The 17239-nt window shown below is 36.4% G+C and overlaps 1 protein-coding gene across 2 annotated transcripts in view; it reads right to left on the bottom strand.

The window, feature by feature from the left end:
• Fgf12 (fibroblast growth factor 12) overlaps positions 1-17239 on the bottom strand; it is a 539267-nt gene that overhangs the window by 15180 nt on the left and 506848 nt on the right. For both annotated transcript variants that reach the window (XM_031363565.1, XM_031363564.1), the window contains one exon: positions 6300-6498. In XM_031363565.1, coding sequence (XP_031219425.1) covers positions 6300-6498 — 199 coding nt within the window. The remainder of the gene's footprint in view (positions 1-6299; positions 6499-17239) is intronic.

The following is a 17239-nucleotide window of genomic DNA, read 5'->3' on the forward strand; positions in this document are numbered from 1 at the left end:
CGCACACTTTGTTTTTCAGGGGGAATAGTTTGATAAAAATTACTCAAATACCTGGAAGAACTGAGTAATGAGCCTTTGAAGGGAGAGGGAGGAGAAAATGAGCTGTTTGTATCTTGTTCCTTGTCAAAGAGTCTTTGACCCTCTATCTGATACTGAAGGGGGAGGTCACCCAAAGACAGTTTAAATCTGGGGTGTCATTTCTTAAGTGGCAGGATAATGCTCTGAGGATCAAAGAGCCTGTGCTATTGTTGTAAATTCTAGAGAAGACCCAAATAAGTAGAGGCTTATGTGCATTGTACATAGGATGGGCTTAAATACCAAGTCAATCCATCTGATAGATGTATCTATAACCACTCATTAACACTGTCATTATGTGGAACACCAGAGAGTGAAGGACTGAGGGGAAACGAGCAAGTGGGTAGGTAATTATTATCATGTTATCTATGTAAGAATTACCAATCCTTTAGCTAGAAAACCTTAACTATAGGAATCTTGACATTCAAATGAAATCAACACAGGAATGGCATTAAAGGCAAAGATGTTTGAAGAAAACAAAAGCAATCACAACACTAAAATAACACCCTTTGGCTTTCCACCACCTAGAGCTAATCTACTTTACCAAAGAACAGCCCATTCATCATGCAGCGCTGAGATCTGTCAGGGTGGTAATGGTGTAACTAGTGGGTTTAAAGATATATAAAGATTTTCTGGAACATTAAAAATAATACACCCAGCAAACACTTGTTTAAACAGCTATATTTCTAATCACTTGCAAGGCTGTTATTTCACATTTCTTTTCTAAAAGTACCTTCCAATTATATGCTTTATAATTAGACCATGGAGAGATTATTTAAAAAGTAAGCCCCTTTCTTTCAAAATACAGTTTATGACGAAAATACCTTTCATCATAGGTTTTGATTCAGAAGTAGATAAGTAAATAACAAATTACCAATGATAGAAAGAACTCATAAAACTATACTTTATTCATTCAGTAATTTAATAAAGGAAATGTGTCTAGACTGTTTTATATGTAGATATAATGCAAGGTTCCATCAGAGTTTATGGTTTTTTTCAGTGAAGTACTTATAAAAGTGCTGCACATCCTGTTGGAGGGAGATGAAAAAATACCTTGCACCCCTACAGGATGTCTCTGATATCTGTCTGTCTGTTGTCTGTCTGTCTATCTATCTATCTCTTTCCTTCTCTCTCTCTTTCTCTCTCTCCCTTTCTCTTTCTCCTCTACATTTTATTTTATTTATATAGTTGTCTTGCTTTCATGTTTGTATGTATACTGCATGTATATAGTGCCTCAGGAGGCAGAGGAGAGTGTTAAATCTCCTGGAACTGGAGTCACAGCTGCTTGTGAGCTGTCATGTGGGTGCTGGGAATTGAATCTGGGTCCTCTGGAAAAGAAGCTAGTGTTCTTACCTGCAGAGTCATTTCTCAAGTTCCTCCAATCATGTCCTCTTCCTACATGTTAAGGTATTGACTGAAGCTAATATCTGAATGGAGCACAAATTATTGGTGCTCTGAAAGGGTTTGGAGCACTTTATATACACAGTCCTAAATGAGTCTTTCTCTCCTGGAATATAAGCCCTGATTTTTTACTTGTGATTTTAACCAAAACCTGACCCTACAAATTATTTATATCTTGGTTTTTACGTGTGTATGTATAATGAAAAGATGAATATAGAAACAACGCTATAATATGGAGGTGTTTAGTTTATCAAACTAACAATGTATCTGTTAGACAGGAACTAAATGCTAATGCCAAAAATAAGAACAACTATAAACATGTGTGTGCACGTGTGTAGAGGGTAGAAGAATACACAATTTCATTGACAAAAATTTCAGACATCATATCGCCAAAATTATTTTACATAGTGGGAAATTAAGAGCATTAAAAGTAATAGATATTATAGTTGTTATATCTCCTTGTTGAATTGGTCTCTTTCTTTGTATATTTCTTTCTTTTATATTTCATCTCAAATTGTATTTTATCTGATATAAGTATAGGTGCTTTCTGATGGCTACTGGTTTCCATTAGCATGGAAGTTCTTTTCTGTTTACTCACTGTGCCTAGACTAGTAAAGGCAACTTCTTGTGTGCAGCATACTGTTGGATTGGGTAACTCACTAAGTTATTTATTTCTAAGATTACTGGACCTTCATATTCTTTTTTTTAAAAGTCTATTCAGCCTGTATCTTATTATTTTTAAAATAAATTTCCCTTTTAATTTTTATTAACATATTAAAAATAATAGGCACCAAGGAGACAATGCATTCTTAATTCTTTTTAACCCAGTTTGAACATGGGACTCCAGTAATGGTCCCTTGTACTTATCTTCAATATGTACTTTTACATCATTTCAAAAACACTTGTCTTAATTCTGATGGGTTTAAAACCAGCCTAGTATGTGATTTTTACCATGGTCTACGACATGAATGGGACATATCCTCCCGTTGTCTCAGGTATTTAAACACCTGCTCTGTAGTTGGTGATAGTGTTTGAGAAAGTTTAGGAGGCTCTTTTTTACAAGAGTGAGAATGTGAACGGGGTTTGGTGGGCTTTGGAAGTTTAAGACTTTGTCCTACATGAACTGCAATTATTCTTCTTAGTTATAGAAAGCCAATGCTGTAAAACAAAGCTGCATGAAGAACTGATGAAAAATAGTTAAAATTTTGTACATTGACAATTAGAACATATACGAAGCATAAAGGACCTGCCTAATTTTTGTTTATCATGTACTTTAGAGTAGCACAAATCTCTCTAAGGATCTACAAAGACTATTATTTTTACACCATGATATATTCCTAAAGTAGAAAAGGAGAGGCAATCAGTAGACTTGTGTTCAAGAGTATTGAGTCCTCTTGCCTAGTACTTAGGTTATACCCACATCCTTTCTGACCTCCAACCAGCTCAGGCCATCCACGTTCTTGGAAGTACTGCACGTGACTGGGTGTTTGGTTTGAACTCCAGTTCTGCTACTCACTGGCTCCATGACTCAGAACTAACTATGCTCTGATTTCTGTGCTCCAGCTTCAAAGTTTGTGAAGCAAACTAGACTAGAACCTACTTCATAAAAATGAAATAAAAATGAGAAAATAACTGAGGCACACTCTCAACCTCTACCTAGAAAAAGAAAGCATTAGAAAACCTAAGTAATATCGTTCAGTTACTTAAACTTTGTGGGTTTTTTAAGAAAAAATTGCAAATAAAACAAAGTAGAATTAAATGGGCTTTAATGGAGAAAAGGCTAAGTTGCCATCTTCAGAAGTGAGTCTCCTCATGTTCTTTGTATTTCACACCTAAGAATTTTTTCTTCTGACGAATGAACCACACAAAGAACCTTGAAACTAAACTCAAGTATTAGCTAATCTGATTTAATTTAAAACAGATGCTATTTTCTCCAGTGTAAAGGAGAAATCCTTTTAATTAATCAGCAAAAGCAAAATTAAAAGCAAACAAATGAAAACAACCAAAAGATGCCAGTAAGGGAACCGAAGAAGATACAAGCCAGAAGCAGAAACTGATGTCTCTTTGTGCATTTTACCACCATCCTCTTAGACATGAATATGTATTTGGTGTGAAGCCATCCACTTAAAGAGACTATATTTCACCTCCTCTGCTCCTATGCATGGCTAGATGTCTAGTTGTTACCAGTGAAGTGTTAATATTGTATGACAGCTGTGAGAGACAATGCTGACTTAAAAAAAAAACTTGCATAGATTTTCAATACTTCTTCTAGTTATCCCTTACCCTATAATTATTGTAATGAAGCTGGCCGGATCACATACAGTGTTTGTAGTTTAGACAAGAGTTCAATGCACAGGTCTAAGCATTCATTCTACATGGAGGCATGATTTGTGCATCATTCCAGTTGTACTGTACAGATCTAAGGAATAACAGCAAAACATTAAGATAAGAGATGTGAAAATTTCACGCAGCCAAGCTCCCCGAAACTGGGACAACACAGCACCATCTCTGGAGAGCTCACCTCCAGATTTAGTTTCTGAGATAATTGGCATGACTAACCTGCAATTGACATGGGCTCTGTATTGTACAAGGTCAATCTTAATTCTAGTTTACAGCACTGTAGGAGTCTGCTTGTGCCTTCGCTTATTTATACAAAATGCAGCAATAAGCAGAACACTGAAGAACGTCTGGGACTGGGAACATAGTCATCCCACACATTTCTTTTGGAATTGTACATAAGGCCATCTGACCCAAGAGGAAACTTGACTAACCAGCGTGCAGGAAGCAGCTCTAATTAAGGAGACAGATTATAGATGTTTCCTTTGGAGAGGGACGGAATGGGAGGGGCTCTGTCAGACTCCATTGTATATATAAAGAACAAATAAACTCATAGATTTTTATATTTTTCTGGCTTTCCCAAAGTTTATTAATGGCCTTTTATTCCTTTTGCAAAAATGAACAAATCAGCTTAACTGTTAAAATAAAAATGATATACAAGTTGAAAGTGTTACTTGTCAAAAAAAAAAAAACCTAATGAAGAATCTATTTCCTGTGGTAAAATTCAAAAGTACTTAATTTTTAGAGACTTCCTGCTCAGCCTTTATAAATCAGGCCAATTTCTGTCTTTAACTACAGTGAACCTGCAATGGTTCTGTTTTAGCGATCCCTTCGTGTCCATTTGTACTATTTTGCCCTAGTCCTTAAGGACATTCCATTCTGTGGCAATGAGAGTGCTTCCTCTAATTACCAATATTAATTCTATAACATAAAGCACACCACCTTTTCTACTACACTGTTGCCATTAGTAAGCATATTTCATATCTCTAAGAATATATCCTCTGGAAACTATAGTTCTTAGTCTTTTCATTTATTTTGTTCGGTCACACATTCACTCATTCAACTGACAGTTGGTTAAATTTCTCTTTATGGCATGCCAAGTAGTGTCCATGAGAAAAAAAGAGGTGTGAGGAAAAATATAAAACATACTCTGTTGATTCAGGGAAAGAGTTGACCATAAGTGGGTAGAGACAGTGGGACAATAGGTAAATCTAGTACAATGGGATCAACAGAAAAATATAAAGAAGATACAAAGGAGAGTCCTTAATTTTTCTGATAAAGAAGTCAGAGAAAAATAATAAGAGAAGTAGGAACCATTGACTTCATCCTTTGCAAAGGTTAATCAGCAGATGAGAAAATGAAAATCAAGACAGGTAATACAGAAAGCATGAGGCCAAGGGAAGCACAAGTCTAACTTTAGATGACTAATGATTTATGGTGTGAGAAAAGATTTGAGAGGCAGAAGGAGTGATGACTGTCACCTTCTATCTAGAGTTTTGAATGTAGGATGATCTAGATTACTGTTGACTGCTATGTTCAAGGTGCTGTGCGCAATGCAGCTGGCATTGTGCAAGTCTCTCTCCATGTAACTCCATCTCTGACATTTGCAGGCCAGCGAGCCAAGTTAAGGAAAGGCTGCAGTGCTCCATCCCCGTGTTTTTCATTTCCTCAGAAAAGGAAACTGAGCCACGGTTTAAGTTAACATAATGTGCTGCTCATAAATGTCAAGATCATAATTAATTCTTTGGTTCTCACTAGAAAGCTTAACTGAATGTAAACATGGTTGTTCAGCATCCCAAGTAAAGAACTTTTGAGAGAAAAATATAGTTTCCCTCAACAGGCATATGTAACTGTTCAATTTGAAACAAGTCAACACTATCTTTCTTTTTTTAATTTTATTTACAGTTTTCTTTTCAGATTGTATATATTTGCCTTTTACTAAAGTCAATACCATTTTAAGTCATGAAGGAAGGGCAAGTTTATCCTTAAATGAGAAGAAAAAAAAACCAGCAGATCAAATAAAACAACACACAATTGTTCCTTACAAAAGATAAAGTAACTTGTTATACAATGTTGTTCTACTTGCTCAATGGCATGTAGAGATCGGCATCAAGGATATTTATAGAATTATTTGGAAGTTTACGCCCTCTAATAACAGTATTGATTTTTTCCAGAGTTATTCTAAGAGATTGAATATTGTGTTCAACAAAGAAAGAAATTACTTTCCAAATGGCAACTGACAGTAATTTCTATATTCAGGAATTTTCTAGCTTTGATAGTTAAGCATATTTTTCTGAGTACCACATATTTGCAAAATTCTCTGCTTTTTCTGTTTTTTTCTCTTTTCTTGGAACATTTCCATTTTATTCTTCGAATCCTTGTTCCATCAGTTCACTTGAGGCAGAGCCTTCGGTAGAAGCAGACCAGAAGACCTTGTCCCAAAACAGAAATTAGGGTCTAAGCAAGAAATGAAGTTACTTTCATACCTTCAATAGGTTTTGGTACAAAATGAGATGAAGGCTTGGTTTTCTTCACTCTGTTCCCCTTCATGATTTGACCTTCTTTATTGAGTCCTAGAAACCATGCGCGGCCTGATTCCTGCTGGCGATACAGGGTTGAGGAATAGATCACATAGTAGTTTTCAAACACAGACTCCTTAAATTTGCATTCCGGGGTAAAAACATCCTGAAGAAATAAACACAGAAAAAGAGAAAGTAATTAGTAATGAATCAGCAATGCTTACATCAAGCCAGTATCAAATGTATAACCAATGTTCAGAGCAAGTCAGAGGGTGCTGCAGTTTCAGTTAGTATCCATTTATAAAGTCGTACAAAATCAAAAGGCAAGATTCTTTTCACAACCACTATATAGTCCAGAGAAAACAACTGCTCAGGTACTGTCATTGATTGGAGGCTAAGCGTTGGATGGCTCGAAACCTTATCTAGTACATTGTTTTATAAATCAAAGTGTTGTGTCAGTTCTCGTTTTTTTTTTAATGACCATTTGCATGGACTTTAAACAGTAGAACTTATCCCTAGGAACCGAAATCAAAATGCAACCATAGACAACACAGGCTCACCAGATGTTCTGGAAGGGAATATGCAATATGCACAAAAATCTATTAATCAGTCTTGTGCCATAAACTAATCAGTATGCTACTACTTTGCTTGATGCCTATAATTTTCTCTTTAATTGATTATAAATGTGATATACTTAAATAATCGAAACTTTAGATATAACAGCCTTCGGGATAGGCAGTAGGAGAAAATACAAACATTGATGAACCCTCAATAAAACACAGGACATTACTGTTATTCACTGTTATTCCAGTAAGAAATCTTAAGAACACCTACTTCAGCCCCATCATTCAAGTGAGAAAAATCAAAACACTAAATGAGTATTTAAAAGATGTATGAGAATAAAATTACAAGTCAATGGCAGAACTAACCCTTAATTGTGTTAAAATCCTTGCCTCTCAAGCTGCCTCATTTTCTAATGACATATTTATTATCAGCTTTGTAATCAAAACAATAAAATCATGTCTCAATCTGTCAAATAAGGAAATAATTTTTCTAAAGATGAAATACCTCTCCTTCTAAGATAAGCAAATGATAAACAACTGTGGTAGGATGTTAGCCAGCAAGAAAAGTCCCCCATGCCCAACTGTTTTGTGACATGGAGTGTGTTTGCCATTGAACTCTGGGAAGATTTCCATGTGAGGTCTCACGATTCAGGGCACTTACACAGAGAACTCCAGAAATGATGATCACCTAGGGAATAAAGCTGGTACAAATCATAACCTTATAGATGATGCTCCCAACTTTAGAGAGAGCTAAGAGATGAAGAAGCAGGAGGCTACTGAAGGCCATGTTAAAGATGCCACTGAAAGGGATTTCCTTGATTTAAAATGAGTCTCACATTACTGACCAAAAGATGCGACTCAGAAACTAGAAATGCAGTAGTGACAGTAATTGTACCATAATGTTGTTTATATTAAAATGAAACATGAGCATTCTTAAAGTATTCTTTGTTTTAAGAAAATTGTCCTAAGAATCTATCTAGGAAATCAATGACGATGAGTCACTCTTTTCATATGGTGGCAACAGAAAGTACCTAGTTAAAGTGTTGGTAAAGGTAGGTAGGCATGTAAAGAAATTTGTTGCTCTCACACATTACTAATGGGAGCATAAAATGGTGTAATTGTTGAGAAGATAGCCTGAGGTTTTCCCAAAAGAATAAAGAAATAGCTAGCAATGATCCAACCATTCTCCTCTCTATGCACCTACAGGAAGTGAAAGTGTGTCCATAAAGCTTTATATACATAAGCATTGATAGAAGTATTGATTACAGAAATGGCTCCAGTATATATCAACTATTGCCTAGGACAACAAAATGTAACATCGCTGTATAATGTATTACTATTCATTGATAAAAGCAATGGGATACTGACTCATATGACATTATAAATGTGCCTTAAAAACATTATTCTAAATGAAACACAAAATCGTTAGGCTACATGGTAAAAATTCTACATGTTATTTGATTCCATTTATATAAAGTATTACAACAGGGCTTATAATATTGCATATAATAAGCAAACAATTTCAGAGATGGAAAGTAATGGATGTCAAGTGCTACCACAGAGTTGGAATAAAGCAGAGAATGACTGCTTCCCCAGAGAGATGGAAATGAGTCAGAATTAAATAGTTCTGATATTTGTACAACTTTGTAGAAATTCTAAAATTCACTGAGCTGTAAGTTTTAAATGTGGATTTTATTGTGTGCAAGTTATATTTCAATAAAAAAGCATCAGAGACACAAATTGGCTGGAAAAAAATGAAAGGAGAGAATAAAACCATGTTCCTTACCTGGCAGCAATGCTCTCAACAATGCATGTTCTTTTTATGACATCATGCCTGTGTTACTAATAAAGAGCTGACTGACCCATTGCCAAGTATAGGCATTAGAGAAGTACATACATACTCAATCACCTAAATATATCATTATGACTCTTTCAGGTTTTAATACTGAACTCAGTCCTTGTATATTCTAGAGAAGTGTTCTGCTCTGAACTACATCCTCAGGCCAGTATTAGTCTGTTTTTCAAGCTAATGAACCTCTGGAAGCAAGCTATACCTAAAGGAAAAGTAGCTTGTTGAGTTAGTGGTTATGGAGGCTGGAAAAGCCCCTGATAAATGGTAGAAGGAAGAATGAATGGTTTTGTTTTTTGGGTTTTTGTTGTTGTTGTTGTTGTTTTGTGTTTTATGGTTTTTTTGTTTGTTTGTTTGTTTTCTCTTTGAGACAAGGTTTCTCTGTGTAACCGAGTTATGGTTGTCCTGAACCCACTCTGTGTAGACAAGTCTGGCCTTGAATGCACAGAGATGCTCCTGCCTCAGCCTCCTGAGTGCTAGGATTAATGTAGTGCATCACCATGCCCAGTAAAGGGAGAGTAATGGGGAAAAATAAACATTTCACAAAATAGGAACTAAGATACTACCCTTCCTAAGATCATACCCCCTAGTTGACTTACAAAATTCCAACCATACTCCACCTTATAATGGTCCTGCTATCTCCCAATATCTCTAGACCATGCCTTCAATACATGAACTTCAGTGACATAGAATTACTCTTATGTTCAAACTACAGCACAATTTTATGTTCTGGTTTTCTTATAGAACTAAGTTGAAAGATTTAGAAGAGGTTTACATTTTGATATTATTTTCTTTTAAAACAATGCTGAGGAGTTGCGGAGAAGACTTAGTGGATAAAATGTCTATTGTACAAGCATGAGAAACTAAGATAGACCCTGCAGAACACAAATGAAAAGCATGGGATCTGTATTCCGAGTCTGAGGAGACAGAGTGATCTCTGAGGCTTGCTGACTAGCCATTCCATTTGAAATAATTGGTTCCAAGTGATGTAAGATTCTTTGTCTCAAAATACAACATGGAGGATGACTGTGGAAGAAACTTGTGACCTCCCCCAGCCTCAAGGGAGTTGAACCAGACCTTTTCCTTGCCTCAACTGGCTAGCCCACCTAGGGTGGAGTCTTTTGCCTTAGGTGAGGTCTATTGTTCTGCCAAGTCTGTGACTTCCCTAAAGGAGTCACTCCTTGCTGAGCTGCTTCACCTGCCTTCTGACAAAACAACAAGATGCTAATGAGGCCACAAGATCCTGGCATAGTGGGGGATGGGTCCCCTCCTTATATATTCTCAGACTCTGAAATACACCTTGAGCCTTGATCAGAAACCTGTCTTGGTCTCATGATTTATTCTTTTTTCACCGTCCTCCCATCTAGCCCCATCTTTCCACTCAGGGAACTTAGTTCATGTAGCTGGTGATGGCTACAGGAACTGACTCTAACCTCTCACTTTCACACACATGTGCTCATGCACCCAGGTGTATACAGTGTGAACTCACATGAACATGTATACACACACAAATCCAAGATAACCAAGTAATCACAATGTTATTACATATTAATCTATCGCAAAACTCATATTATCTCTAGATGTTAAGGGGCTTTGAGTCTCCAGGGAGAAACCTCAGAGCACGAAGTCTGCTTTGACAGTGACTCTCAGTACAACTGGGACCAGCACTACCATATAACTGCCATTTTAATTTCAATATAAAGTTGGATAGCAATGAATTTACACTGTATTTCCTATTTCATACACTCTTTGAATTTTAAAAGGTTAAAATTTTGGACTTTAGACTTTCTATCAATTATGACTTCTATTACCATACATACTATGAGACTTCAAGTTAGTGGCTAAAAACTGAATTCCTTATGTTTCAAGTGAAAAAACAAATAAATGCAAATAGACACATGTTATAAATCTTACGAATTTATACAGCCCCTGTTAACATTATCCTTAAGGCAAAAGTATTGCATTTTGTCACATAGCAAGTAATTACTTTTGTGCTCTTGTCATGTATTAGTCTAGCATCCAATAACCTGTGCTTCAAGCACACTTGAAGCAAAAATACCTACTCACTTAAAAGCCTTTGACCAAGACATGGACAATCGCACACACTCCTATGGATTCTAAGATTAGTCAATGACTGTCTAGACTGACAAGGCATTTTGTGTGCAATGAAGACAGTCAGTCAGGGAGCCAAAGGTGACAAAATCCTAGAATGCTTTGAGAATATTGAAAAGTGTAATAAGGAGGAATTTTCCTTCTTCAAAATTCCCAAGGCAACTTATGAATTCTTATCTCTGTGATCCTGAGCTCTGATGAAGGAATCCCCTCCCCTACCCCAACACATACCGTGCATGTAGAAGAGGTTAAGTCTCACACTTACAACCCAGTCCATTTTTAACAATTGTTCATTCAGTAAAATATAAATTACTCTAGTGGACTATGAATAGGTTGATAGCGTTAAGAAACAAATATTATTTATCAGGGTTTGAGGTGCTTTGGCTCAAACACCTTACCTGTGACAAGCTCTCCTATTTGCCTACTGAACATTTCTCCAGCCTAGCTAGCTTCATTCTTGAAAGTTCAGAATATTCACCCACTGCAATGCAGACGATGGATGAATGCTGGATCATTATTCAAGTCCATGAAGTTCATGCAATACTCTTCCCACAATCATCCCACCCTGTCTTGACCTTCAGAGTTGTAATGCTGTACTTGGATTCCTTCCCATTCCAAATTTGTCCCTGACCCCCTTTACTCCATGTAGATTAACCACATGGTTTCTAGCCTCCTAGTCTGCAACTAACAACAACCATTTCCAACAGACAATTGTCATTATCATTTAAACATAGTTCCTTGGAAGACATAAATACCATAAGGAAAAAGGAGATGAGAATTCCGAGATTCTAATGAACACAAGGAAAGACATCTTGCATGTTTTTCCCGGTTGACTACATTGACATTCTCATCACATGCTAGTTTCTTATCACTTTGCACCTCCTAAATGAACCACAGTACTTGCTGAGCTTCTCTGTCCTATATAGACCCAAGAAAGATGCTCTTCACAGGAGCATTAGATGATGGTTAAACTTTCCTGTCTTCAGTTTCTCAGAGCAGTTTTATATTCCCTCGGAAGATTTAATGTGTTATCTATGTCATCATGGGTTGTCCTCTTCCCATATATCCACTGCATTCAGTTCATGGAATACTGTTTTTTCCTTGGCAAATTTAGTATGAATTTTTTTTTACTCTCGTTGAAAAAAGTAATAAGAATATTATAGGTCAGGGAAACAGTAATGATGATGATGCATAACAATATAGAAAATGATCAACAGGGCAGAATTAGTTGTATTATCTCAAACATATAATTTTATTTTGATTTCTTTTTAAAAAAATCTTTGTTTTCTTACTTATAAATGAAGAAAATAATTTTCATATTAAAATGTTAGGAAATTAAGTAAAATATAAATGTTACTTCATAAACTTTTTTCTCCTTCTTTCAAAATGAAGATTTTTCTTCTAACTTTACTAACAGAAGATGTCTGACCATTTTAATGTCTGTAAGAGCCATAGGCTACAGGTAAATCTGATTCAAGGTGAAAATCTAATGCTAGAAAGCCATATAACACTTATATTTCTACTGTCTTCAGCTTACACATTATACTTATCGTTTTCTAGTTTCAGCCACCATATTTAACCTACTTTTAATGTTTTGTTTATAAATCACACAATAGTTCCTAAGTTAAAACTGTCAATTTATGATGTTTTGTAATAGTGGTATCAATACATAAAATGAACAAAATATAAAAAGACACTTCCGAAACACTTGAGAAGTGGTAAATAATTTAATGAAAAATCATTTGGCCTCCTAAATTCAACATATTATGTAATGATAGTTTTCCATCTGACTATTGGCAGGTCAGAAAATCTCCCTAAATCCCTTATGTCACCAACATAAACTGAAGATAAGATATCTACAGGGGTTACAAAGATCACATTATATAACACTTATCTCTTGAAATGTAATTATTTGAAATTATTTCCCCTTCATCAAATAATATAACTTTAAAGGTTTCTGTGCTATATTGATTGCATAAAGTTTCATTGAAAGTGTTGAAAGTAATTAACTTGGTTTTTAATCAAAGTCAACTCTTTTTTGTCTGGTAGGCATGCAAGCCAAGCATATTCTAAGCAGGTTCTCTATCACCAAGCTACAGCCTCCTTCTCATCATTACCTCTTCTGTCTCCCTTTGTTTTAACTGCAACTTGCATGCTCTTGAACTAAGGCAAGAATCTTGGAGGTATGTAGCCCTGTGTAGTTAGCATAGTAAGATGGCATTATAATGTCATCTTTTCTGCATTCTGCTCCTGCATTCCCTCCTCTCTCTGACTGGCATGATCATGGAGTGACTGTGAGGCTGATAAACACACAAACCTTCCCTTCTGGCCTCTGGTTTCCATGTTGCTGTTGAAATACACGCAGATCATCTAATTTCCCCTCACCCCTGACAACCTCTTAATGTAAGAACACCTCTAAGTCACTGCCTCAGGGAAACCTTCCGTGCCACCTGGTACAAGGAGGCATCTTCTCTAGCTACTTTTTAACCTTTCTCTTAATCTTTTGTTTTTCATAACATTGCCCAGTGCCGTTGTGAAAGTGGACCTTTTAAAGCGCTACTAAGGGGGCATCATGATTGATATACTCTCTGTGTATTCTCAATAAGTCTGGAAATAAAAACTATTTACTCAAAAATATGAATTTGATGAGAAGACATCCCAAGCCCTGACTGACTCTGATGTGCATTTGTAAGTTATGCTCCCATTGAGGGCCCTTGTCTTCTCCAGCGCTCACTTTCCCTCCATGCAAAGTATGTCTGTTTGTCAAATTAATCCATCACAGGTATACCTTATGTCTTCAGCTCCTATAGGCTTTTGATTTCTTGAATGTAAAAACTTCATAAAAAACATCACTTCAAATAGGTTTAACCTACTCAAGAAATGTTAATATATTATTAAAATACAATAAGGAAAAATAGAACCAGAGAAAATTCACTTGGTGACTATTGAAGTAATTACAAATTTTTATGGTATTTTTTTAAAAAGTACATTCTTTTCTTTTTTTATGTTCCAAATGTGATGGGTTTATTTTACTCTGATGCAAAACCAAAGATCTCACTAGAGCAGAGACTGATATAACAAAAGGTCATGGAAAAGTGGAGTGGGACATGCAGGATGCGATATACAAACTGGGGAGGCAGATCAAAGGCTCTTTCAGTTTTTATTTTACTTTATTCTACTTTTCTGATCAAATGTCCCCAGATAAATGTTAAAACAAAACAAAACAAAAAAATAAACAAAAACATGACTCAGGCTGGTCTCAATCTCTTGGTCTCAAATGATGCTATTGGCTCAGGCTCCAAAGAAGGTGGGATCAGAGCCACACACCACTGTTCCCTGGCCTTAAACTCTTTGAGTTTTTGGTTTTTTGGTTTGTTTTTTTTTTTTAGCAAATTAGACTGCCTTTGCTTTTTGCTATGAAGCATTGTTTGCTAGAACATATGTAATGAAGAAAAAGCAATTGCTGGTCATCCTTGCAAATTTGGTTCGTATCTAATGACTCCAGAGTAGGTTCCTTCTGCTACCCTTTGAATATTTGCCTCTGAACCCTGTGGTCTGCTCACTTCCTTAATGGCCATTTGATGCACAGGACTGGAAAACTTTAATGCATTAAAAGCTGCTGTGTCAACTGCGTTGTCTGATATAATGATGTGGATTCAACTGAAGGAATCATTGTTTTTCATCTGATGAGACAAAGAAAATGCTAACTTGCATTATTTGAAATGAAGAGTACACACACACACACACACACACGCCATGGTAGCTTTGACTACAAGTGTACTTTTATAGCTTAAAAAAACCTATATAAATATGGGAACCTCTGTCTTAACATTTTGAGACTTTTCTTTTTTACTGGAAAATTACTGAGAATAGAATCCTTTAAAAAAAAATCAAGATTTCTTGTTAACTCATTCTTTGCAGTGTCTGATGACTTAGCAGAGTATGTACCCAGCACGTGAACCAATGCTACCTTGAGTGTTGGAATTGCAACTTCAGAAGCAGAAAAACACAAAGATTTAAGCTCCCATTGTTATACCTGGACCATGTTTCCTGACTTCTCTAACAGTCCATTTTAACATCTATAAGTCAGAGCTAAACCTGACCTCCACTGTAAGGCTACCATTACTATACAAGACAAGTGTGTTAGGCTTGTTCTAACTGCTGTTTTGCTCTTTACTCCCCATAACAAGTTTTAGTCACTAACTGATATCAGAGTTGAGAATGGGGCCAGCATCAGCAGCAGGGGATCCGACCACTGTCCTGCACAAGTCATAGACAATGAAGGTCTGAGCAAGGATAGGCTATACAAGGTCCCATATGTCCATCTGTCTGTAGAGCCCAAAGAGAATCTCAGTGTCAGCTTCTTGACATCTCCTACTGAAGAGTTATATTCTAAAGACACATGATTTGCCCCCAGCAAGAAAACCCTAACAGAGATGAATGTGGAGAGCAAGAAGAGCCCAGTGGGTGAGAGAATGCATCATCTTACATTTCACTGTTCTCAATTTTTTTTTCTGAAAATTTGAGTGTTGCAGAGTCAATGTTTCTAAAATGGAGATTGGGCAAACACATAGCATATTTCCCTCAACAAGGACCTATACCTCCTGAAGCTACCCAAACTATGCTAATAACTGGGGACCAAGTAGTCAGGTGCCTGAGGACATGGGGCCATGTCCCTGAGACTATCACAAGTATGCCCTGTCATTGAGAGGACCCAGCTCCAGCAGTCGGCACGCTCACTCATTGGGTTTAAAAAGTTTCCTCCAAGTAACTGCAGTGACAAGTGAGTGACTGTAGTGGGGAAAGAATTCTGGCTCATCGCCAGAGAAACATGGCTGGGATGTGTTGTAGCACAGAGCACCTGAGACTTAGGTTGAATAAAAATGCCGCTATCAAGTATGACAGACATCACAATTTTTTTTTTAATTTGAGCATTTGAAAGAAAAGCAAGATTATTAAAAACATAGTGAAGGAATCCTGGGAAAGTGCAGTACTCGACAGGTGTGAACAGACCGAGGTTTGACATTATATCCCTAAGAGTGCTGTACACCTACACCTTACAGATGTGTTCTGAACTGGCAAAGTCAAGCCTCCATGTGCTGTCACATCAGCCGCTTCCATCAAGAGCCTGAACAGAATCTGCTAGACAAATAACTCTGAAGGCACTGAAAAGCTAGAGATGCGTGTAAAAGGGAAAAAATAACTTGACTGTGACACTTCTTGCTGTGATGATAGGTCCTCTGAGCAAAAATTCAAAGTAAACACATTTACCTCCAAAAAGTAAATAGGGAGAAAGGAGCTTTGTGCTTTGTTTTCTCTGAAGGTCTAGGTGATGGAGTAGCATTTCATCCCCCGTTGCTATTTTGACATGCTATCATAAAGACTGAGATCATAAACATATTTGTTTGATTTTTGTAAAAGATACTAAATACAAAGGGAATTTATTAGATCTATCTTTGTGGTGAGCCAAAAAAATCCTTAAAATTAGGAGCTGAAATTTTTAGAGATGAGGGAAAGCAAGGCTGAGCAAGGGAAAGAAATGGTCCAACCAGGACCACAGGGTTGGTTAATTTAAGTGACAGAATCAAGAGCCGAGTCTTCAGTCCAGATATTTAACCTCAGCATGCCACTCAGGCACTTTCTGTGAGATTTCCTCTTGCACGAATGAGCAATGGCTTGAACTTATAATTACAAACATTTCCCACTAACTAGTTGATCTTGACCAATGTACTTCAATTTGTGAAATAGCTGTTACTTTGATTAGTCGCAACAATGGACACTTTGTTTCAGGCCACTTATATTGCAGATAGCGAATATTTTCCATGTATGGTGTAACATGAGGCTGTCATTTCATGTAAATTAGGTGAAGATAGATCATCCACTCAGCTTGTATGTAGGAAGAATTCTAATGCTTCAAGTATGAACACAGAGTTCTGTGTGTCAATACTAAAATACACCATTTTGTACAATGAAACATCTCTGTATCCCTACCACTTTACATAAAGCATGACATAAAACGTCACTTGATAAATAGTGAACTGTACATGGCTTATTCATACAGATGTTTGGCATCTATTACACAGACTAGTATCAGGGCTATCAACTTGATTTTTCAGATGAATTCATTCCAGTATAGCCAATTTAGAAAAATAAATGAATAAGATATTGCCAATTTAGATTAACAACTATAAGTTCCCCTTCTGATTTAGTATGTCTGTTTCAGGTCTTGAGAGAGGAAGAATTAGTCTCTTCCAGAGATGAGTCCCCAAACTTGTTTATCTAATGCAAAGTAGTTAGCTAGTCCTGAAACCATGTATACACAAGCAATGAAAATATACTGAGTGTGTTATATTAATATATTTATAAATAAATGAAGGAATAAT

This window comes from Mastomys coucha, unplaced genomic scaffold (assembly GCF_008632895.1).
Source record: "Mastomys coucha isolate ucsf_1 unplaced genomic scaffold, UCSF_Mcou_1 pScaffold12, whole genome shotgun sequence".
Classification (NCBI taxonomy): domain Eukaryota; kingdom Metazoa; phylum Chordata; class Mammalia; order Rodentia; family Muridae; genus Mastomys; species Mastomys coucha.